Below are 24374 nucleotides of genomic sequence, written 5' to 3'. Positions count from 1 at the left end.
CGTAAGTGGCAGGGAGGAGGGCCGCTTAGTTAACTATGGCAAGGACAGGCCACCCCTGAGTGAGCCCCGAACTTCCTCTCACGCCTTTAGCTGACACCTCGGAACCAGAGACTGTATTCTCAGCAGGATCTGAGCAAAGCTGAACTAAAAGCAGCATTGCCACGCAGCTCCTAAATAAATGAGCTGAGATCCCTCAGTTAGCTTGCGCCTAGGAACTCCACTTTCCGTACTGCTGTCCACTGGTTCGCGTGGACAGCACTGACAGCCTACTGAAATCTCTAAGTCAAAACTCCCGATGTGCGTCTATAGGGTGTCCCAAAATTCACGCAAGATTTGAATTTTGCGTGAGCATTAACAACAACAACAAAAAAATAAAAGTCCAATTTTACTTGGTTTATTGAATCAGATTCTAATATCTGTTGCCCTTTGATTTCAATCCCTTCAATTTGATAAGCATTACCAAGTACCAATGATGGCCCAGGAGCAGGGACAATGAAGACCAATGAAGACCACGGCTTTGCGTATGTGCCAGCAAAGCCGTAGAGGCCATTTACCCGATGTGCTGTTCCATACATAACCCTATGCTGTATACTTTATGAATCAATAAAAAATTTATAATTTTTAATTATAAACCTGTGTTTTCTATCCAAATTACTTCTTGCGTGAATTCTGGGACACCCTATACCTGTCTGCTGGAAAGTGAGAAGAAAACAAGCCATAACATTTAAAGTCCAGTGTCTGAGAGGGAGCTCTGGAGAACAGACAGGAATGCTTCGTTTCTCTAATCCCAAATCACCCTCTGCGATGGCACACAGCGCACTCCCGAGGGCCGCCCCAAGCCCACACGAGTGTATGTGTGAGGACCCCTCCCTGCTAGCCCACAGCCTGCAACTGAGGGGCTCGCCTTCATCGCATCCAACATACACGGTCATCATCCAAGTCAGATAAACGATGTATCTGACCAGCACGTGTTTAAAAAGTGGAAGTTATAGAAATTGGGCCACATTATATATACAAATGGGAGGAAAGTCAATCAGGAAATATGGAAAGATTCATTTATTAACCAAATCTGATCTGGAAAATAGCAGAGGACAGTTAGTAAAATAGAATGTTTCCCCAACATTTGTACTGGAATTCCTTTAGGCAGCCTCCCAACTGAACGCGGCATTTATTTGTCACATAAACTCAGTGCAACGAAGCTGGTTTTGGTGTTTGCCGTATACGGGTGGGGAAAAGTAGGTTACGGCTGTAATACTAACAACACAAGAATTCGTAATAATACAAGAACAAACCCTGTTTCGCAGACTCACAACTGTAAACCTACTTTTGCCCACCCCGGGTATGACAACATGCTCCAAGTTTGGGAGCGCAGATATAGAAGAGACACATTCCCCAAACACGAAGAGCTCAAGGCCAATTAAGGAAAGGACTTTTATCATAAGCTGAACAGCACAGACTTCTCCCTCCCAGCAGTGATATTGTTCTTGTACACCAGAAAAACCCACAAACATTCCAGCAGAATACTAAGATTTCAAAAGAGAAGTTGGAAACCACTCCCAGATTAAGGTGACCTCACAGTCCTTTAGGACATAACCTTTGATTTAATCATATGTAGTTTTCAGTTGACTTGCGTCAGTACCACTTCCTCTTCAACCATAAAAACATCGCCTGGCTGTGCATTTAACCAATTTCATAGTTGTGAGAGCAAGTTGAGGCCAAACCGGGGTTTTCTATTACTGTGCTTTTAGCAGCAGAGGCAGGCTCTTCCCCTTACAGTTTTTCAAATAAAACATTAAGTAGAATTCCGACATAACAAAGAGATAAAAAGTTGGTACTCTGGCTCAGGCGGCGTGGCTCAGTGATTGAACGACGACCTATGAACCAGGCGGTCACAGTTCAATCCCCAGTCAGGGCACATACCTGGGTTGTAGGCTCGATCCCCAGTGTGGGGCATGCAGGAGGCGGCTGATCAATGATTCTCTCTCATCGTTTATGTTTCTCCCTCTCTCTCTCCTTCTCCCTTCCTCCCTGAAATCAATAAAAACATATCTGAAAAGGAAGTCTGTGCTCTGCCTTCTGAAACAGGTGAAGAGCCCAGCGCTCTCCTTTCTGTCTCACAGGGACCTCTGAGTGGCCTCTTTAGAATTCTGGGCTCAGAGGAACAGAGCCTGAAAACCCCAATGTTGGACCCAAGCGGAAACCAGGACGTTACTACCCTCCCCATGCGCTGGCACGGGCTCCCGGACCTGGAGGGGCCGTTCCTCAGCTGTCAGCAAGCACTAGGGACAGGTGCAGGAGGCAGAGCAATCACAGCCTCTCCTCCAGACAGAACAGAACTGCTACGGGATCTCTAAGACTGGTGATAACACGTGAGCATACACTTTACATGTGAAGACTGGTGATAACACGTGAGCATACACTTTACATGTGAAGACTGGTGATAACACGTGAGCATACACTTTACATGTGAAGACTGGTGATAACACGTGAGCATACACTTTACATGTGAAGACTGGTGATAACACGTGAGCATACACTTTACATGTGAAGACTGGTGATAACACGTGAGCATACACTTTACATGTGAAGATACAGTTACAGTCTTCCTGAGGAACAATATTAAATGGAATTTGAACTACAAATATTTATGCATCCTATATAATAAAACCCTAATATGCAAATCGACCGAACGGCGGAACAACCAGTTGCTATGACGCGCACTGACCACCAGGAGGCAGGTGCTCAACGCAGGAGCTGCCCCCAGCACACAGGCCCCAGGCCAGCCAAGGCGAGTGCCAGAGGGCCCCCCTCCCCCCCCCGCCATCACCCCGCCAGTCATCCCACAGATGGGCCTGATCGCCGGCCAGGCCTAAGGACCCTACCTGTGCACGAATTTCACCAGGCCTCTAGTTAAATATAAAAGTGTTGATTTCTTTCATCCATCCAGACCTAAAGCTAACTCACTGTATATTCTCAATCAAGCACACGTCTCCCGGAGGCACAGCAATGTTGCCCTGCTCACGAGCACACGTGCCTCACCTTCCACCTGGGCTTGCAGTCCTTCGGTCTCCAGTGTCCTCCGGGCTCAATGTCCACATCCTTGGAGAAGAGTTGATGAATTTCATCAAAACTGACTTCACTTACGTTGACATTGAGAAATCCCCCTGGAAGGCCAAGAACAGGAAGAATGGTTTTAATACTTTTTCTTGCCTCAAAGATGAAGTAAGACAAGCCAGCACTCTGTAGGGTGAGCAGCATAACTCAGCTGCCAGAGCAGTACGGTTCGTTCCTGTTATCACCACATAATTGTCAGTATCACCCCCTTTCCATTTTAGTTTGCATGACAAATTATATGGTCACTCTATCATTACCTTTAGTAAGTCAACCTAAAAAAAACAACATATGTAACCTTTTGGTTTTGAGTAATGAGTATATTCATAGCCTTTGGGAAATGTTTGCATGTCATTTCAACTTTGCACATCATTGCAGTTTAACAGCTATTGAAGTTATTTAAACATTATGTTTAATTTCAACACAGTCGACAGAGGGGACACAACAGCACAGCACCAAAGAGGTAATGAATTCAGCAGTCAGCCTGACCAGAAGCTGTCGATGGGAGACATTATTTCACTTCTCCATGCCTCAGTTTCCCCGTGGGTAAATGGCGATGGTAATGCCTGCCTCCCAAAGGGGTTGTACCCATCAGATCAATGGTTCTCAACCTGTGGGTCGTGACCCCTTTGGCGGTCGAACGACCCTTTCACAGGGGTCGCCTAAGACCATTCTGCATATCAGATATTTACATGACGATTCATAACAGTAGCAACATTACAGTTATGAAGTAGCAACGAAAATAATTTTATGGTTGAGTCACAACATGAGGAACTGTATTTAAAGGGCCAGAAGGTTGAAAACCACTGCATTAGATGAAATAGAGTGTGAAGGACCGCGCAGAGTGTTAGCACAAAGTTACACACTCACAAATATGTCAGCTACTATTACTGTCATTTTTAAGAGAGAAAGTCTGCAAGCCCAAGTCTGAAAATTTTTTAAACGATTTTTTATTTTTGGAAAGAAAGGAAGGGAGAGGAAGAGAGAAAAACATCAGTGTGAGAGCAAAACACTGATCGCTGTCTCCTACAGGGGATCGAGCCCACCACCGGGCATGTGCCCTGACCAGGAGTCAAACAGGCAACCTTTCGGTGCATGGGACGATGCCCAACCAACTGAGCCACACTGGCCAGTGTGTAATTGTGCAAATTTATTTTTTTAATATGTTTTTATTTATTTTAGAGAGAGAAGAAGGGAGAGGGAGGGAGAGATAGAAACATCAGCCTGCTGCCTCCAGCATGCCCCCAACCGGGGATTGAGCCTGCAACCCAGGCATGTGCCCTGACCAGGTATTGAACCAGCGACACTCAACCACTGAGCCACACCGGCTGGACTGCAAATTTATGTTGCGCACCTACCACATATCCCCACAGACCCGCTATCCTGAAGGTGTCTCTCCGAATAGGTTTTCTAGCCGATACCATTGAAAGAGGAACAATCTTAGTCAGAAAATCATTTCCATTCCCTTAAAAACAAAACGAAGAACAGAACGAAGTTCTTTCCAGCCTCCTCATCTCACAAAACAGAAACCAACCAATGTTGAGGTTCCCATTTCTGAGCCTCCGCGGCCAGGATGTCACAACATAAAGCATGCAGTTCCGCTCGGGGGAGCCCCTTTCCTCGCTTCTGCTCCTCTACTCCAGAGGCTTCCTCAGCCGCCTCTCGCCCCAGCCCCCTCTCCATCAGGGGCTTTCCTGAAGCACCAGGCGTGCTGGGAAGAAGTATTCTAACGTGCAAATGCCTGGTCGGACTGCGGGCCGAAGAGTCCCGGGTTCGATTCCGGTCAAGGGCATGGACCTCGGTTGCAGGCTCCTCTCCAGCCCAGGCCCTGGTTGGGGCATGTGCAGGAGGCAGCCCATCGATGAGTTTCTCTCACATGGATGCTTCTGTCTGTCTTTCCCTCTCTCTTCCACTCTCTATGAAAAATCAATGGGAAAGTATCCTCGGGTGAGGATTAAAAACAAAAACATAAAAATAAAATGCAGATGCCTGGGTTTCACCGAGTAACCTAGGAAAAAATTAGCAATCTTCTATCTGCCTGTTCTGCTGACAATGTTTGTGGTCTTTTAGAACCAAATACAAAATCTGGCCCTGCAATCAACTGAAATGCACACAAATAAATCTGATGCATTGAATAGTATGCTGGATTGCTAAAATGACAGTAATCAGGCTAAATGATATGCAGCTCATAGAAGTCACTGAGGCTGGTGTTCTGTATGCACTGTTAAACCAGTTTGGGGGGCCTTTCTTCCAGCTTTCTTGCTTCAACAGCTGTAATCATCATGACTGTTGGGAGTTTCCCCAGGATCGTTTGCAGTGTAACTTGCCTCTTGTACACCCGTGTGCTGGCGAGAGAAGAGGCAGCCCTGTATCTTGCTCCCCAATGACCAGGGCCTCCCGTGTCCATCACTCACTCCTGGCGGCCACCCCCTCACATTCCTCAGAGTCCCTCAGCAGCTTCCCTCTGTGCTTCTGCTCTTTGCTCTGAAACCCTAGCAACGTGCTGGCTGACGGCCCAAGACGACCCAGTGGCATGAGGTTGGCATGCCAGAGGTAAGAGCAACGATTTTTCTGGATTGGGGGAACGGGAACAGTGAAGGTGCAATCACAGAGAGAGAACAGAAAGAATCAACACTCATTCTTGGCGGGAGGGGGGGTGGTTAAGTGAAGATCCTGTTCACAGGAAGGGAAGGGAGAGAGCAGTCTAGACCAGTGATGGCGAACCTTTTGAGCTCGGCGTGTCCGCATTTTGAAAAGCCCTCACTTAACTCTGGTGCCGTGTCACATAGAGAAATTTTTTGATCTTTGCAACCATAGTAAAACAAAGACTTCTATTTTTGATATTTATTTTATATATTTAAATGCCATTTAACAAAGAAAAATCAACCAAAAAAATGAGTTCGCGTGTCCCCTCTGGCATGCGTGTCATAGGTTCGCCATCACTGGTGGAGACGGTGGCCAGGAAGAGGCCCTGAGCAGAACCAGTGGTGATGCGGTTTCCAAACTGTCCCCAGGAGAAAGAATCCCTCGAGGTGAGCCTGTGGCCAGGAGAGGGAGGACTCGGGGGCCCCTCCACTGCACCCACGAAGGCTACTCCCACCTCCTGCACACGTGGGGCTTCCCCCGTTCAGGTTCCGCCCGACAGCGTTCCAGTGTTCACAGGCCGGAGAGGACGCAGCCCCTTGGCTGCAACCTGCGGAGAGGTCAAGGGCAACTGAAGAGCAAGGATCCCAGCTCCACAGAGAACTCCCCGCCCATCTGAGGCTACATCCCCGCCCATCGAGGCGACATCTGAGGTTTCCCAGTGAGAACACGTGCACTCTTTTTGCAGTCAGAGATGAAAAGATGGAAAATAAATGTATTGGCTGAAAGCCATTTACCCAACAGACTATCAAACTACAGCGGGAAGGCGGGGGAAGGCCAGGGAGGGTTGGGGGGCGGTAAGAGATCAACCGAAGGACTTGTATGCATGCATATAAGCATAACCAATGGACACAAGACACTGCGGGGTAGGAAAGGCCGGGGGAAGGTCAAGGGGGGGGGGGGGAAGGAGACATATGTACTACTCTTTGTAATACTTTAAGCAATACAACAAAATTTTAAAAACTCCATTTACCCAGCAGGGAACTCCATCAGCACATACATGTAAATAATGTCATTTATCAAAGCCTCACTCACCATGTGGGAGCTGGGGCTGGGGGTAGGAAGGGGAGAGCAGAAGAACTGGGAGCCCAAAGAAAAGGGGGGCTGCCAGTCCGTGAGAGGGTGAAGTGGAGAATGAAGGTCGCGGGCAGCTCCCTGTCAGTCTTGGCAACAAGGCCTGGGGGCCAACCTGCTTCTGTCGTGGGCAAGAATAACTAACCGCGCTGCACGCCCGGCGAGGCAGGCCCGGGCTGTGACTTCCTAGCGCCGAAGTTTCCACAGGTGTGTAAATGAGGTATTTAAGTCGGCTCTACAGACATGGGCGCTTATAGCTGAGATTGTGCTCTCAAGCCCAATGCTGAACTTGCAAGACACGCCACAACGCCTCCCAATGGGGGATGCGGGACCAGATGGGTCGGGGTCTGTTAGCCATGCGCAGGCCCAAACCACAGGGCAGTGTTTTCTATTAAAATGTGATTCTTTTTTTTAATGTACAGTGGGGCCTTGACTTAGGAGTTTAATTCGTTCCGTGACGGAGCTCGTAACTCAAATTATTCGTATGTCAAATCTTTTTTTTTTTTAATATATTTTATTGATTTTTTACAGAGAGGAAGGGAGAGAGATAGAGAGTTAGAAACATCGATGAGAGAGAAACATCGATCAGCCGCCTCCTGCACATCTCCCACTGGGGATGTGCCCGCAACCCAGGTACATGCCCTTGACCGGAATCGAACCTGGGACCCTTCAGTCCGCAGGCCGACGCTCTATCCACTGAGCCAAACCGGTTCCGGCAGTATGTCAAATCTTAAAGTGAACGAGTGAGACACGTGATGCTGGGCTGATGTGGCGTTCACTGTGATGTTCACTGCGCCAACTAGCGATGGGGTATCTGAAGCTGGCTCATAACCCGAATTTTAGCTCGTAACTCAAAGCAAGAAATCGGCCGAGAGACGGCTCGTATCTCGAAAAACTTGTTAGTTGGGACACTCGTAAGTCAAGGCCCCACTGTATGTATGTATGTATGTATGTATGTATGTATATATATATTTTTTATTTCAGAGAGGAAGGGAGAGGGAGAGAGAGAAACATCAATGATGAGAATCATTGATCGGATGCCTCCTGCATGCCCCCTGCGGGGGGTGGAGCCCACAACCTGGACATGTGCCCTGACCAGGCCACCTGTGAGCCAGGAAGGGCCTTCACCAGATGCTGAATCTGCTGGATTAAGACACACCTGTACGCCTGCACACACTCACACTTCCTCCCCCCTCCTGACCTGCCACACCTGATCCACAACTTTCCAAGTTTGAATTCCCCACCCAAAAAATACCACCGAAGCGCACGGATGAACCCCATCATCTGGTGGCAGTATCTCACATGTTGCTTTGGACAGAGTAAGCCATCAACCGGAACTGATGTCACCTTGTATATGCATTCTGACGTCACGGGGGTGGCGGAGGGGATCCCTTGGCTAGCCGTCTTTTAATTCATGACCAGTTGCCTCCACTTCTCATTTCCCTACAACTTGTTAAATATTCACTCCTCCCTTCTAAGAGGCACGGTCCTCCTTGGTCGCCCCTCAGGTGTGCGTGGCCTCCTACTTTACCAGGAACATGAGAGCGGCAGGCATGAACCCCCTCACTTTTCTCCACCGCACCTCCAAATAACGGTGCCCCTGCCTCTGAGCAGGTGGTGTCCCTACTGCTTCCCGAAGCTCATTCTTCATCCCGAGCACATCTGTTTCCTGGCACGTCCCCCAGATGTGGCCCCGAGGACATTCCCTTATGCCCCCTTATTCCCAGGTCTCGTCTCTCCGAAGTTTCTGTCCACAACACCTAACCCTCAAGTCCATCTCTTCCTGCGTTGTTCTTTCCTTAACCACCCCCCTTCCACGGATTCCTTACCCCCATTCTCCTTGCCTTTTCCAGCAAACTATTTTTTTAACCAATTAGTTTTTACGTATTTCTGAGTCACTTCTCAGGACAGTGCATTTTGCTTCTTACCCACCACTCTGACATTGTGCTCGCTGCGGTGCCCATTCATGTTCTACCTGCCAAGTTCGATGGCTCTCCGGTTGCTCATTCTACCTGCTTCCTGAGATACAGGACAAGACGGAACACTCTCTCCTGGAGTGCTCTCCCCGCTGGCTTCCGGGACACTGTTCTCCGGTTCCTCCATCTCCCGGACTGATGTCCCCCAGGGACCAGCTCTTAGCCTCCTTCCAGTCTCACTTCCTCTCGTCTCCAGCTCAGGCCCCTCTGATGACATTCAGACCTCAAGTTACCCCTCCTGAGCTTTAAACAAAACAGCCCAGCACTGAACTCATTCACTTCCCCATTCTCCGAACGCGGTGCTGATCCTGCACTGTTTGTTTCAGTTCACGGTCACCAAGCCAGAAACCTGGAAATTAACCCTGGTCCCTCGGTCGGTCACCACTGACCATCTGGTCAACAGCCGCCTCCTCTTTCCAACGCCACCACCCGGGCACACGCCCCTGTCATTCCTCCTGGGCCCCTACAGAAGTCTCCTCACTGGTCTTCCAGATCCAGTATTTCCCCATTTTCATCCATTTTCAACTTCTCATAAGAAGTACCATCTTTCTGAAGTACCACCCAAATCCATCCTTCATCTACTGGAAGCTAATGAATGTCGCGGTCCCTAGAGCAGCGGGGTTTTTGTGGGCTTGTTTCTGCTTTCTCCTTGTTTGCCCCTGGACCTTGGAAAGCTCTGCACCCCCACCCTAGAGAGATGCAGACCAGGCAGTGTCGCAACCCGAGGCTTACACACTCAGGGCTCCACTCCCTCTGAAGCCCACCGCATGGGCGCCTAGGGAGTCATGGAGCCCACAAAGCCCTCGGACTGCTCAGTCCCTTACAAGGCCCTTCCGTTCCCTGTGCAGCCTTCTCCCCCACACGCCCCACCACACCCCGCTCCGTCACAGGGCCACTCTCATTCCTGGACGCAGGGCCTCCGGTGCTGTGACGCTCTTCCCTCCCCTCTTCCAGGGGCCCCTCTCTCTGGAATCTCCCTTCTCCTTCGGGAATGAAGTGCTGTCTGGCTCCCTTCCTTACTCATAACCCTTTCGTGGCCGTCAGCTCACTGCCTTTCTCTGAGCCCGTTATCTGCCCAGCTGGCCACACAGGTCATGTTTAGCTTTTCTCCTCCTGCCCCTACGACCAACAGAGCCCAGCCCGCTGCGTGTGCAGCCTCGGCTCAACAACTGCTTGTCTACTCGAAAGTGACTCCCACGTCCCTTGTCAATGATAACTATATGCCTGACGGTTTGTTACATTAATCATGATTTGAGCTTTCCTGAAGTTTGCTTGCTAACCTTTTCCCTCTTGGCTGATTTTCATTTGAATTGTTTAAACCAGCGGTTCTCAACCTGTGGGTCGCGACCCCTTTGGTGGTCGAACGACCCTTTCACCGGGGTCGCCTAAGACCATCCTGCATATCAGATATTTACATGACGATTCATAGCAGTAGCAACATGACAGTTATGAAGTAGCAACGAAAATAATTTCATGGTTGGGTCACAACATGAGGAACTGTATTTAAAGGACCAGAAGGTTGAGAACCACTGATCTAAACTCATCTCAAAACGTCCTTGTAGCTTTTGTTGTGTTGAAAAGGCTAGTCTGGCTGGTGTGGCTCAGTGGTTAAGCATCAACCTATGAACCAGGAGGTCACAGTTTGATTCCTGGTCAGGGCACATGCCCAGGGCTCTGTCGCCAGTGTGGGGCGTGCAGGAGGCAGCCAATCAATGAATCTCTCCCATCATTGATGTTTCTATCTTCTCCTCTCCCTTCCTCTCTGAAATCAATAAAAGTATATTTTAAAAAAAGAAAGAAAACTAGCAACTATAGAAACTGTCTGGGTTAACCCATAAAAGGAGCTATTCCACAAACAGTAAGGACAGAATATAAAAGCCACTGCAAATGAGTTCTATTGGAATAAGAATTAAAAGTCAGGAAATCACAGGTCAGCCTATCTTTATTTTAAAGCAAAGTGCACAACTGACATTTTCCATCTCGACCTCACCCAGAAAAAGCAAAGCATCCATCATGCTATGCAGTCACTGCCTGTTAGCTCTCAGAAAAGTGAAGTTTCTATTTCACTTTGTTAGCACAGACAGTTTCACATAAATTGTATTTAAATGAACGTGTATTTGCCATCTGGAGAATCTGTAAGTACTAACGTAACAAGGAGTATTCACTCACAGTGTGTAAATAATCACATTAAAATAGACTATATGGTGTAACTGGCTGAATATAAAAAACTGCTGAAATCCATGAAATCAGTTTTATCTGAATTCCTACTGGAAATTTCAGATGTTATCTTTACAATAACGCAATGGAAAGTCTCATCGCTTCACTAGAGAAAAAGCAAAAAGAAGTCACAGCTAGATAATCAAGCTCACCAGTTTTAAGCCTTAACTTCACTTTTGGTGATTGTTAAGAAAATGAAGTACCATTCACACTTGAGTGGTTTTCGCCTAAGTAGATCTTAATCTTACGCAGAGCTTCCTATAACTATTATTTGGGGAGGTATCGTATTCAATTATTTTGTGTGATATTATAATAAGATTTTACACTCAGGAATGTTATTATGCTGGGTCTACCATCGCTGGGAAATAACATTGTTAATTAAACGAATTTAAGGACGCAGAGACAACTACACAACTCTTAAATTCCACACATATCTCCCAGGTCTCTCATTCCCTTCATCACTGCACAGCCTGACTACGCCATTTAGAGAAGCGAGGAGAAGGAACGGGAATATGGAATTAAGTCCAGTCAGGCTTCAAGCGCTGCGCTGCTGTTCATCCTGGCAACGCTCTGAGGTCGATACCGTGATCCCAGACTTCACACACAGGGAAACGGAGGCCCCCTTGGCAAAGACTCGCACTCGTGAAGGGGCCTCCTGGACGGCCCACGCCAGGCGCTCTCGGCAGGAGCCTCATTGTGCGGGCTGAGCCCACGGCCCCTTTCCACGGAGTTACCTGTATGGGACCATATCTCCTGCCCAGTAACCCCATCACTGTGGCCACAGCTAACTGGACAAGCGCTTGGTGCTGGACTCAAACCCACTGCCCACGAGGAGGCCTTGTGTGAGCAGGTAGCGGACCAGACGAGTGTGACCCTCTCTTGTAGAAGAATGCAAGACAGGAGCAGCCCAGCCAGCATGGCTCGGTGGTTGAGCGTCGATCTATGAACCAGGAGGTCACGGTTTGATTCCCGGTCAGGGCACATGCCCGGGTTGCGGGCTCGATCCCCAGTAGGGGGCGTGCAGGAGGCAGCCAATTAATGATTCTCCCTATTCCTTCCTCTGTCTGAAATCAATAAAAACATATTAAAAAAAAAAAAGACTGAAGGTGGGAGAGGGCAATGGGGGGGAGAAGGGGAGACATATGTAATACTTTCAACAATAAAGATTTATTTAAAAAAAAAAAAGGCTGAGGAAAGGGGCAGCAGCACGAAGACACGCAGGGATAATGAACCAAATAAACTGATGATCGAAAGCAGAAAACAGACCCAGAGTCACAGAAGCATGAACAGACTGTCCAACCTCAGAGGGAAGGCAGGGGAGGGTGCGTGGGAAGAGATCAGCCAATGAGCTTGTCTGCATAGATGCATCACCCACGGACACGGACAATGGGGTGGTGAGGGCCTGGGGACGGGAGGGAGCAGGCTGGAAGAAGTTAATGGGGGGAAAAGGAGGACCTATGTAAAACTTTCAACAATAAAGATTAAAAGAAAATACTCAGAACAACAAACCAGAAAAGCCCACGGGCAAGGCAGTGCGGAGCAGCCAGGCCCTTGCTCCAGCGTCACTGAGGGATGGCGAGTGGGGGCTGGAGGAGGCCCCGGAAGGGTGGCAGGCAGTGCTTCTGAGCAGTTCATTAGCACTTGCAAAGCGCTGATGAAGAAAATGGCAACTAACCCCAACGGGAGGATTTCCTGAAAGCTATAAGCCCTTGAATATGCGAATTATGCAAATGAAATTATTGTCATCAATATTTCAACAGAGCACTGCTCAGAGCTCTCAGCCCAGCAGACAGAAACATTCATTTTCAGAAAACCAAGGCTGCAGTAACAAAGTAAAGGGGCCGCACGCTCAGAATCTACTGAGGGTTTTTTTACTAGAAATACCCGGCCGCCGTGTCAGATCAGTGAAGCCAGAAACGCAGGGGTCGGCGGAGAGTTATGAAAGCCCCCAGGCTGTGTGCAGCCGAAGGGAGACCAGAACTCCAGGTCAGCGGGTCTCAGAACGTGGCCCAAGTCACTAGCATCCAGGTCACCTGGGAGCCGTCGGACACAAGAACCCCGGACCTGCTGACTCTGAAATCTGAGGGGCTCAGTGGTCCGTGTTTTATAAGACAACTGGGGATTTTGACACGGGCCAAAATTTGAGAACCACGGCCTTAGCTGGTATTAAAAGGGGAACCTTTCTTTTTATTACAGGTCTGTAATATCTATGAACTACAAATGGAAAAGAAGCCTACAAATACGGCAGACAAAGGCCAAATTCCTCAGTCGACTCAGGTCAAGACTTAAGAAAACACACGTAGGTACTGAGGACATGAGAACACAATGATACACAAATAATTCAAAAATATATTAATTTAGATTTTTAGTTATATAAAAATCAAGATACAAACTCATATGTATAAAGTATATTTAAAAGGGAATACAAAGAAAAAGAAGCCAAAATAATAGCTATGTTGCTTCTGAGTGATTGTAATGTTCTTTAGTAGTGATAATGTGTTCTCTTCATAATTTTGAAGAATATATATATTTAAAATACAATATCTTGATTTCTACACAAAAGTTAAAAAAACAAAATTATAAAATTATTAGAAGGAAATAAAGGAGAGCATTCGCATGGCATTGGGGTACAGAAAGCTTTCTTAACACACACAAAAAGCAAAAACCTTAAAGTGACTGGTACACTTGAAAACATCACAATGTTAAACTGTCGGAAAATAAACTTCATCCGCAAAATGAAGAAACCCAGGGACTGTGAAAGGTATTACAGCAGAGGTGGCAGACAACAGGTCACTCCCAGAACATGTATGAAAAGACTCCCAGTGACCAATGCAAAAGCCTCATTAACCAACAAGGAACTAATAAAGGACATGATGACAGAACATTCAAAACCACTCAGAGTCACATGACGAGTTCCTTAAACCCCCAGTGTTGAGGAAAGCAAAAGCTGAAAGAGCGAGATGTCATTTTTATCTAGCAGATTAGCAAAAATTAAAAGAGTCCGTCGACATCACAAGGGCACCCTCGTGCTTGGCGTGGGGGTATAGACTGGCACAGCTGCTCTGGCACAGAACCAGGCCAGCCTACCCAGCAACTCCACTCTGGTGGGAGCCCTCGAGCACACACACACATGTGCACAGACCTCGGCCTGGTGTTCCTCACCCACTGCTTGGTGACAGCAAACGTGGAAACAGCCTGTCATCAGCAGGGAGACAGGTACATGAGATACAAGGTATGTTTATTCAAAGACGCACTGTACAGCAGTGAATGAAAGAGACAGATCTACATGTACCCACCTGCATGGTTCTCAAAAATTATTAAGTAAAAAGAGCAATTTACAGAATGAAATGTAACGTAAAACCATTTATTCAAATTCTTAAAACCTCTGAAACATTTTCATTTTCTAACCAGCCATCTATCTATATAAAAAGTAATTTTAGCCCTGGCCTGTGTGGCTCAGTTGGTTGGAGTGTCATCCCATAAACTGAAAACTTGCAGGTTCGATTCCCAGTCAGCGCACATACTTAGGTTGCAGGTTCAAACCCTGATGGGGGCCCAGCAGGTCGGGGCACACACAGGAGGCAACTGGTCAATGTTACTCTCTCACAATGATGTTTCTCTCTCTCTCTTTCTCTCCCCCCCCCCCCCCGCTCCTCTCTCTCTAAAATCAATAAACATATCCTCGGGTGATAATTTTTTAAAGTAATTTTAAAATAAACTAAGAAAACACATCGAACTCACAATAGAGGTTACTTCTGGGTAAGGGATAAGCTTTCTCTTTAGCTTTTCAATCTCCCTCCCTCTTCAAAAAAATCCTTAACACCCCCGCAAAAAATCAATCTCCCCCCCCCCCCGCAAAAAAAAAAAAAATTGAACAAAATGCTACACAGTATGAGCATCAGCACCATAGTAATGATGTGCACCTGGCATGCTCACATCATGTGACTTTTATTATTTTATCATAATTACAAGCAAACAGATAAGTCAAATTAGTGACACTTACGCATGTAAGGCAGTTTTTCTGGGCAGGGGAGGTATGGAGAGTACGTGAAGTTTTCCGGAAGATACGTTGTTGTCTGAACAAGATAATCACTTGAATTACTGCCTTCAGGATAATCTTGGAGAGAGAGAAAAAAGTTACAACCAAAAACTGCCTTTGGCTTTGCTTCTAGTTTGAAATATGTTATAGTCACTGTGAGAAGATCTGCAATATGCAATCTACAGAAACACTTAAAAGGAATCTATAATAATAAAAGCATAATACTCAAATCGACCGAACGACTGAACAGCAGAACGACCATCCGGACGACCTTCCGGACGACCACACTATGACACGCACTGGCGCCAGGCTAGCCAAGGTGGGTGTGATGCGATTGGTCCAGGGGCCGCTCCATCTCCCCATGATTGCCCCAGGCCAGCCAAGCAATTGCACCCCATGCTTGTCGCCCACAGAGGGAGGCAACCGGTGGCAAGAGGAGGGAGGAGCACCACACAGATGGCAAGCAGTGGCAGCAGCAAGGGTGGGGTCAGCTGCCGGCAGACGAGGGGAGGAAAGTCCCAATAGGTCCTGATCACCGGCCAGGCCTAGAGACCCTACCCAAGGGTCCCGGAGTTAAAGAGGGTGCAGGCCAGGCTGAGGGACACCCCTATGTGCACAAATTTCGTGCACTGGGCCTCTAGTTTCCTATAAAGAATGAGCGAAAAGCAAAATGCGGTTGCCATGGCTCCTCCTCCATGTATCATTTACTGCCGCCAGAAGGGGCCTCTCAGCAAGGTGTCCCCAGGGAACCCTGGGACAGGCCCAGAGAGAGGCCGGCCTGACCCGCAACTGGCCCATTGGCGGCTGCATGGGACACCTGCTCCCACCCCTCCCTGGCTGACCAGATGGAAAGGGCGGTGATGACCATACACCAGGGACGCGGAATCCTCTCCACCACAACAGCCAGGGGTGCTCAACGACCACACAGACAGGCACGACTTCGAGCACCCACGCAGCCCAGGCGTGGGGGGAGCGCGTTCTCACCACCCACACACAGGGGACTGCAAGTTACCCCCTCAACTCACTTCTGTAACACGGCCCAATTCAAACCTTACGTCAGTCACTTCCAGCCCTGGCCTGATCCCTGGGGAGCCCGAGCTGTTACCACAGTAGGTCCACTATCTTCAGGTTCAGCAAGCTGTAACGCAGGGGAAACCGGTCCAGAGCCCCAAGGTCAAGTGCTGAGTTCAAATCCTTGATCTCAACACACACCAGCGTGGTGGTGCAGGGTAAGGTAGCATGGTTGCTCCCCTGTGCCCACCTCCTGGGGCCGTGTCCGATTTCAGTCAGAGAAATGGATTGAGAGCTGAGAGCCCGTAGACAGATGCACTAACGGAGCTCTGAGCAGCGGGCTCAGGTGAGCACCGGACCCAGACGGGGACAGCCGGAGCCTGAGGAGTTTTCTACCTGGAGCCAAAGAGATCACCTGTCGGCCTCCTCCTGAAATGAATGTCCGACCTGCTGGGGTCCTGCCCTGTGAGAGGAAGCCAGCCTAAGGGGATGAGCCCCACATGCAGGGAGCAAGAGGTGAGAGGTGCAAATGGCTGATGACACTACGTTCTGTCTCCTGGGCCTGCAGGGAATGAAGCTCGGGCAGAAACCTCTAGAACATGTGAACACTCTCATTCCATCTGCTCTGAGCGCACGATTCCTACAGAACTGCCTGCGTGAGGGAAGTAGGAGAGGGGAGAACAGGCCTCTGACTTAAAAGTGCGGCCTGTCGCCCCAACTGGTTTGGCTCAGTGGATAGAGCATCGGCCTGCGGACTGAAGGGTCCCAGGTTCGATTCCGGTCAAGGGCATGTACCTTGGTTGCGGGCACATCCCCAGTGGGGGGTGTGTAGGAGGCAGCTGATCGATGTTTCTAACTCTCTATCCCTCTCCCTTCCTCTCTGTAAAAAAATAAATAAAATATATATATTTTTTAAAAAGTGCAGCCTGTCAGTGACCAGCAAGCCAGAGGCTGCGGGTCCAAATCCTCTATCTTACTCAACAGGCCACGCCACCCCCTCTCACTGTGGAAAATGGTAGAATCCTGGACACGGAATATGGAGCATGTACATGAGAAGCGTCCAAGAAAACCAAACACCTCTCTATGCACCTTTGCCTGACACAAATATCCACTGATCATCAACATGGAATTACCAGGCCCTGGCCGGTTTGGCTCAGTGGATAGAGCATTGGCCCTCAGACTGAAGGGTCCCGGGTTCGATTCTGATCAAGAGCATGTACCTCAGTTGCAGGCTCAATCCCCTGCCCTGCAGGAGGCAACCAGTTGATGTGCCTCTCTCACATCAACGTTTCTCTCCCCGTCCCCCCCCCCCCAAAAGTCAATGGAAAAACACCCTCTGGTGAGGGTTAACTACAACATGGAATTAGGGGGATGCAGCTGGGGGCCAGGGTGGCACTGGGAGCAGAGACGCCGCCCACTCCAGGCCACCTGCTGCCCCCCCCCCCCCATGGGGACCAGGAGGAGACGGAAGCTGGAGGAGAAGGTCCGATTTTAAAGGACCGCCTGGAAATGCCAGGGAGGAACGCGGCAGGGCATCGTGCCTGTGCTGCCAGAAAGCCCACGTGACAAACAGGGACGGGTGATGGGACGATCTACGGCCTGTTCCACCAGGACAGGAGGCTCGGAGGGAAGCGGCCGAGGAAAATCCTCCAGCGAAGGGGAGGGGGAGGAGACTCCGTGGGCAGCGACCGTCCTGCATGCCCAGGGACAGACTAAAGCCACAGACACCCCTCGAGTCGCCCACCACCTACGTTGCACCTCACCCACAGATGACGGAGAAATTTAAAGACACACAAGTATAAGGAAGTCCAATAATGTTCTGATTCTTTCCGTAGGAGGCTTTGAAAAAATATATTTGACAGATATCAAATTTAAAGTTATTCCCAAAATAACTTCCTCCTTTCCCTTCCCGGGGCCTTGCTCTGCTGGCTGAGCAGCTGCTGCGCGCTGTGCACTTGCAGGAGGGGAGGCAGACGGTGGGTCGGGTTGTCCCGGCGTCACTGCCATTCTGGGCTCCAGAGACCAACTTGCTCATCACCGGAGGCAGATAAATGCCACCCCTCACACATCCTCAGTCATGAGTTAACTTTCAGTAAGAGGTGCCCTGACTCCGCGGAACTGATTCATTCTCGTCATTAACGCCTGGACCCCCTCCCTTGGCCACACACTGTGCGTTTGGAAATCCACACCCAACTCCCAGAAAAGGTGAGCTCTCCGACATCCCCGCGAACAGCTGCTAACGCGGCGCCTTGGGGAGTCGGTGGCAACAGGAGGCGGGGGTATCGCACTTTTTATTTTCGTGTGAGAAGGACGGACTCTCACAAAGGAGCCCCTATGAGTTTTTAAAGAACCATATTTTTAAAAAAAAACACCTTAAAATCATGCAGCGTCAGTCTCTGCACGTCCCTTAAATAGAAAGTGTTGGAGCTGCACGTGTTCTCTCGGCCACAGGCTTATAAAGGATCACACGGCCCTCAACTCCCAGCCAGGCTTGTAGCAGCATCTGGGCTCCGCAAGCACTTTGTCCGGTGGCACGGATGTCACCCCGTGTTATCTGTAGAAGCCGGTCCACCCCCGGCCACTGGTCTGAATCTCTCTTTTGTGAAGTTAAACTCCCTCTGAGTTTAAGTATCTGATGAAGTTCTGGCAACACAGTAGAAAATGACTGCAAATGAACACTTCACAACTGACACCAGAGCCAACGACGACCTAAGGTTTGAGGGACTCTCCTGTAATAAACCCACAAAATCATTATTCCTTCAGGGAGGTGAGGTTCCTCCGGGCAAACCACGCTTTCCAAGTCGGTTTTAAAGGGTTTGCGTGGCAGATGCGAGACGGGTCCCCACAGCTGCTCTGCAGCGGAGACGTTATTTCATCTAATGAACGGGTCCACCTCCCCAGCCGCACCCGGGGGAGGGGAAACGCAGAGGAACTGCTGCCCGTCCCCTCCCGGCCTTACGGGAAGGATCAGGGCCCAAGGAGACTTGCCAGGACCATGGTTTTCCTGCAAAAGGGCAGGGTGAGCCGGTAACAGAACCCAGTGAGTCCTAATCTGTTTACCACCAGCGTGTCACGGCGCTCTGGCCATGCCCGGGGCCTCAGGACAGGCATCCATTCCAGCAGGCAGGGCGCTGGGTCACTGCGAACAAACCCGCCAGCCCTGACGGTGCGTGACCCTCAGCGTCTGCTTCTGCCATCGCTCACTGAGTACATCTGGTTTTTTAATTCGACTGGCTCCGCAGCCACAAGGCCAGGCACCGTTTGATTATGAGAGAGTGTGATTTCTTTAAGAAAAATATTTTACATGGAATCTATTTATATTTGACACTTCCGAAAGTCAGGTACAAGGGTAAAAACCCCTTTTTGAAATCAAATGTACTTATAACTGACACAACCTATTTGCCATTAAATGTTACATTTTATTTTTATACTAGAGGCCTGGTGCACAAATTTGTGCTCTGGTGGGGTCCGGCTGGCTCGCCCTGATTGGGGCCAATCAGGCTGGGCCGGCCAGGGGGAGGGGCTGCAGGTAGTTGGTGAGCTGGCCCCACTCCCAATCAGGTTGGGGAGGCCAGCCCGGGGGAAGGGGCTGCGGGCAGTTGGCCGGCCAGCCCCGCCCCCAATCCGCTGGCCAACTGACCGCGGCCCCTCCCCCCGGCTGGCCCTGCCCCCTGGTCCAACTCCTGGTTGAACTCCCGGTCGAGGGGACAATTTACATATTAGCCTTTTATTATATAGGAAGATATTTTTATTAACATATAGCATTGTATTACTTTAAGGTGTACAGCATAATGCTTTGATATATGTATATGTTGCAAAACGATTACCACAAGTGTAGTTACTATCCATCACCAGACATAGTTATGACTTTTGTCTTGCGATGAGAACTTTTAAGAACTAATCAAAGTATTAAATTTTAAATGAGGCAGTGCATGTCAATCAATTCTCCCCCTAGAAGTCAGTCAGTTCTCTGTACATCTTATTGGCAATGATCTCCAATTTGGTAGATCATATTAGTGTAAATTCATAGAGAAATAGACAACTGCATTATAACTATGTCCCCCCCTCCCCCCCAAGGCCTCATATAAAGAGAGGATGTTTCTGTTAATGTCGTATCCCAGTATCTAGGTAGGTATATGAACTACTAGACCAGCCATGGGCAAACTACGGCCCGCGGGCCGGATCCCGCCCGTTTAAAATGAATAAAACTAAAAAAAAAAAAAGACCGTACCCTTTTATGTAATGATGTTTACTTTGAATTTATATCAGTTCACACAAACACTCCATCCATGCTTTTGTTCCGGCCCTCCGGTCCAGTTTAAGAACCCATTGTGGCCCTCGAGTCAAAAAGTTTGCCCACCCCTAACTAGGCTAATTGTCCAATATAAATGAAAATGGCAGAGCTCGTGGTTGCTGCCTACGCCAACTTGCTTTCTCCCCTTTCTCTCTCTCTCCTCTCTCTCTCTCTCTCTCTCTCTCTCTCTCTTTCTCTCTCTCTCTCTGTAACAGAACCTGACTTCCATCCAGAGCACCAGGGGGCCCCCTCAAAGGCGTAAGCCCCAGGCCCCTGCGTTCTGGCCACTGAGATGTCAGCAGAGATGCTGTGGGCTTCCTGGAAGGCTCTTCACAGGGCACTCTATTCCTTCTTCTCTTCCCCGCTTCCCTCCTTCCCACTGACCAAGCGCCCACACAGAGCCTGAGCCCTGGCCGCCTGGGGGACAGAGCCCCCCCACACCCCCAACTTCAAACCTCTTCTACGGGGAACAGAGCCCTCATATGTTTAAAGCATCGCAGCTGGGTCTCTCTTACAACCAAATCCAAGTCCTAACTGATGCGACGACTGACTGTCTCCCAAGAACAGTTTCCTGCCAATGAAGGACCCATGTGAAGAGTTTTCAAAGGTTCATAAACATCTGCCCTGGCCAGTGTGGCTCGGTTGGTTGGAACATCATCCGTACACTGACAGGCTGCAGGTTCATGGTCTACATAGGAGGCAATGGATCACTGTTTCTCACATCAATGTTTTTCTCTCACTCACTCTCTCTCTCCCTACCCCTTTCTAAAAATCCATAAACATGTCCTCGAGTGAGGATTTTTAAAAAAAGTAAGCAAAATGTAATCCAAGTGTGCATTGGCTATTCAGTCTTTATTGAAAGGATGACTTGGTGAGAAGAGGAAAGGATTTCCTGTTTTTCCCACTTTTAGGGGGTTGAGGGAAAGTTCATCTTGCCCAAGCAATCAGTTCTCCTGTTTATGCTTAACATTCGCACACATAACAAACTCCTACCCCAGGAAAAGAACTTTATTATACACAGATTTTTAGTAATGTATAGATGCTTACTACCTCTGCTAATGAACACCTTTACAATCAACTTATTCAACCAGGACAAGTCCTAAAGTAGCTCTTAAGATGTATACACTTCTCCTAAAATTGGCCTACTATTCAGAAGACCAATGAAGATGACCAGTTAAGGAGAGTTTCACTAAATAAAGCATCAACAGCAATGAGACAGTCTTTCTAAAATAAAATAAAGAGAAGACAGTTAGGAATGTTTTGATTTGTGGTGACCATAACACAAATTTGGCAAATAACTAGGAAGGATTTTATAGAAGCATGTGTGAAATTAAATTAAGAATCTATATGTTAGATATGAAAAAATGCTCAAAGTTACTAATCATCAGAGAGATGCAAATCAAAACAACAATGAGGTACCATCTCACACCTATCAGAATGGCTACCATCAACAAATCAACAAATGACAAGTGCTGGCGAAGATGTGGAAGAAAGGGAACCACAGTACACTGCTGGTTGGAATGCAGACTGGTGCAGTCATTATGGAAAACAGTATGGAGTTTCCTCAAAAAATTAAAAATGGAACTGCCATTTGACCCAGCAATCCCACTACTAGGAACATATCCTAAGAAAACAGAAACACCAGTCAGAAAGAATGTATGCACCCCTAAATTCATAGCAGAACAATATACAATAGCTAAGATCTGGAAATAGCCCAAGTGCCCATCAGTAGACGAGTGGATAAAAAAGAGATGGTACATTTATACCATGGAATACTACGCAGCAGTAAAAAAGAAGAATCTCTTACCCTTTGAGACAGCATGGAGGGACCTGGAGAGTACCATGCTAAGTGAAATAAGTCAGTCAGAGAAAGACAAGTATCACATGATCATACTCACATGTGGAATCTAAGTAACAAAATAAACTGATGAACGGAGTGGATCCAGAGACAGAAGCACAGAACAGAAGGGGAGGGTGGGTAGGTGGGAGGTAATCAACCAAAGACCTTGTATGCAAATATGCATAACCCATGGACACAGATAATAGGGTGCTGAAGGCCTCAGGTGGGGGGAGGAGGGGAGAAAGGGGACTGTACAGGGTCAATGGGGGGAAGGGAGACATATATAATATTTTCAACAATAAAGAATTATTTTTTAAAAAGAATCTGTATGTTAGAGTCTTGAATTTTTAGAAGGGTCTAAAACTATCACCTACCTTAACATGCATTTTAAGAAACAACATCCGTGGCTGGGAGGTAAGACTGTCCTATCAGTGTAGTATGTGTGTATGTTGTTTACAGGGGCAAAACTGAGGAACTGTTGACACAAATTAAACCTTTAATTTTAACTGTTTAAAAGGAGAATACAGAGGATGAAACAGCTGACCACCAGCCATTGAGCCCTTTAGAGGCACCCCACCGTTCTCAGGAGACGGTGTGGAGCAGGCGTAAAGGAGCACAACGCTGACACCCATTCTCACCCATCTCACCGTCATTAATTTGGCCTGTTACTTACATTTTAACCTCAGGTAGCTCTAATGAACATTCTTCCAGAAAGTATTTTTAAAAGACAAGAGCAGCTACTAATTTCTAATTTTATATAATTCCCCTTTACCCCCTAAAAAGTTCATGAAATGATTAAGAACCTTTGATAATGAAAAACAGTATTTTCTAGACACAGTTGGAAAAACATTTTAGGACTTAGAATAAACATTAAAAGGGGGGGGCAGAATAGCTACTATGAATAAAATATTCTTTTTGTAGTTAATTTATCCTATATAATAAAAGGCTAATATGCAAATCAACCAAACAGTGGAATGACCAGTCGCTATGACGCGCACTGGCCACCAGGGGGCACATGCTCAACGCAGGAGCTGCCTCCTGGTGGTCAGTGCACTCCCACAGAAGCTGGGCTCATGGCTGGCGAGCGCAGTGGCGGTGGCGGGAGCCTCTCCCGCCTCAACGGCAGCGCTAAAGATGTCTGACTGATGGCGTAGGCCCGCTCCCCAAGGGCTCCTAGACTGCAAGAGGGCTCAGGCCGGGCTGAGGGACTCCCCCACCTCCAAGTGCACGAATTCCGTGCACCAGCCTCTAGTCTTAAATACAAAGGAACTGGAAAAATACAAGCTGCTCTTCTATTTTGTTGAATTCAGGTTTGCAAGAATTCACTTATCTTTGCACAAAACCCTCATCACTCTTATATAGGTCTCAGACCTTTATAGATCCTAGAATAGAATGCGTCACAGTCTTGGCTCGAGCAGTGAAAGGATTTTCCAGGACACTTAGGAGGGGACACCCTCATCTTTCACAGGGAGTTACCTGGAGGCAAAACCAGAGCTTGGAGGATGGGTCACTGCTTTGTAACTACAAGGCTAAGAGGCAGAAGCAGAGCCAGCTGATGCAGGAAGCAATCTTACCTGTGCCGTTGAGTGTAGTGTTCTTATTTGTGTAAAGCCTGATCATATGTCCTATCGTTTTCACATTTTCCCTCAACATTATTCCTCGAGCTTGTACCATAAAGAGATACGTGTTGGCTATAAAAGGAAAAAAAGAGAGAGAGAGAATATCATGACTCAGTAAGCTTTCTTTTTAAATTTAATAAAATATTCAGAATTGGGAAACTGCCCAATAAACCCGAACTGACTTAATTAACATGTCCAAAGGGAAAAACAGAAATATAAAATGACTATTTCTAAATTTTCAAAAACTTACCAAAACATTGCTTTTTAAAAATAAAAATGAAAAATATTAAAGTAGTGATAACTATCAAATAGGATAAGACTGAATGACCAAACAGAAATATCATGATGAATTCCTTTATCTATAAATTATTTTCTACTATAAAATATACTTAGAAATTTCAAAGAGGCATTCTATTACAAGTATGCGATCATCTTCTATATATATAAAAGCCTAAGCGACCAGCTGGTAGCTATGACATGCACTGACCACCAGGGGGCAGACGCTCAACACAGGAGCTGCCGAGCAGCAGCAACTTTGCAGAGTGCCCTC

The 24374-nt window shown here is 47.8% G+C and overlaps 1 protein-coding gene across 1 annotated transcript in view; it reads right to left on the bottom strand.

The window, feature by feature from the left end:
* B4GALT6 (beta-1,4-galactosyltransferase 6) overlaps positions 1 to 24374 on the bottom strand; it is a 55539-nt gene that overhangs the window by 16230 nt on the left and 14935 nt on the right. Inside the window, exons 2-4 of the mRNA XM_081097595.1 lie at positions 23780 to 23896; positions 15025 to 15138; positions 3040 to 3164 (exon numbers count right to left, since the gene is read on the bottom strand). Of these exons, the coding sequence (XP_080953721.1) occupies positions 3040 to 3164; positions 15025 to 15138; positions 23780 to 23896 (356 nt within the window). The remainder of the gene's footprint in view (positions 1 to 3039; positions 3165 to 15024; positions 15139 to 23779; positions 23897 to 24374) is intronic.

The sequence above is a fragment of the Myotis nattereri genome (genome assembly GCF_964212035.1).
Source record: "Myotis nattereri genome assembly, chromosome: 8".
Classification (NCBI taxonomy): Eukaryota; Metazoa; Chordata; class Mammalia; order Chiroptera; family Vespertilionidae; genus Myotis; species Myotis nattereri.
The sequence above is the reverse complement of the archived record's forward strand: the minus strand, read 5'-3'. Positions and strand labels throughout refer to the sequence as shown.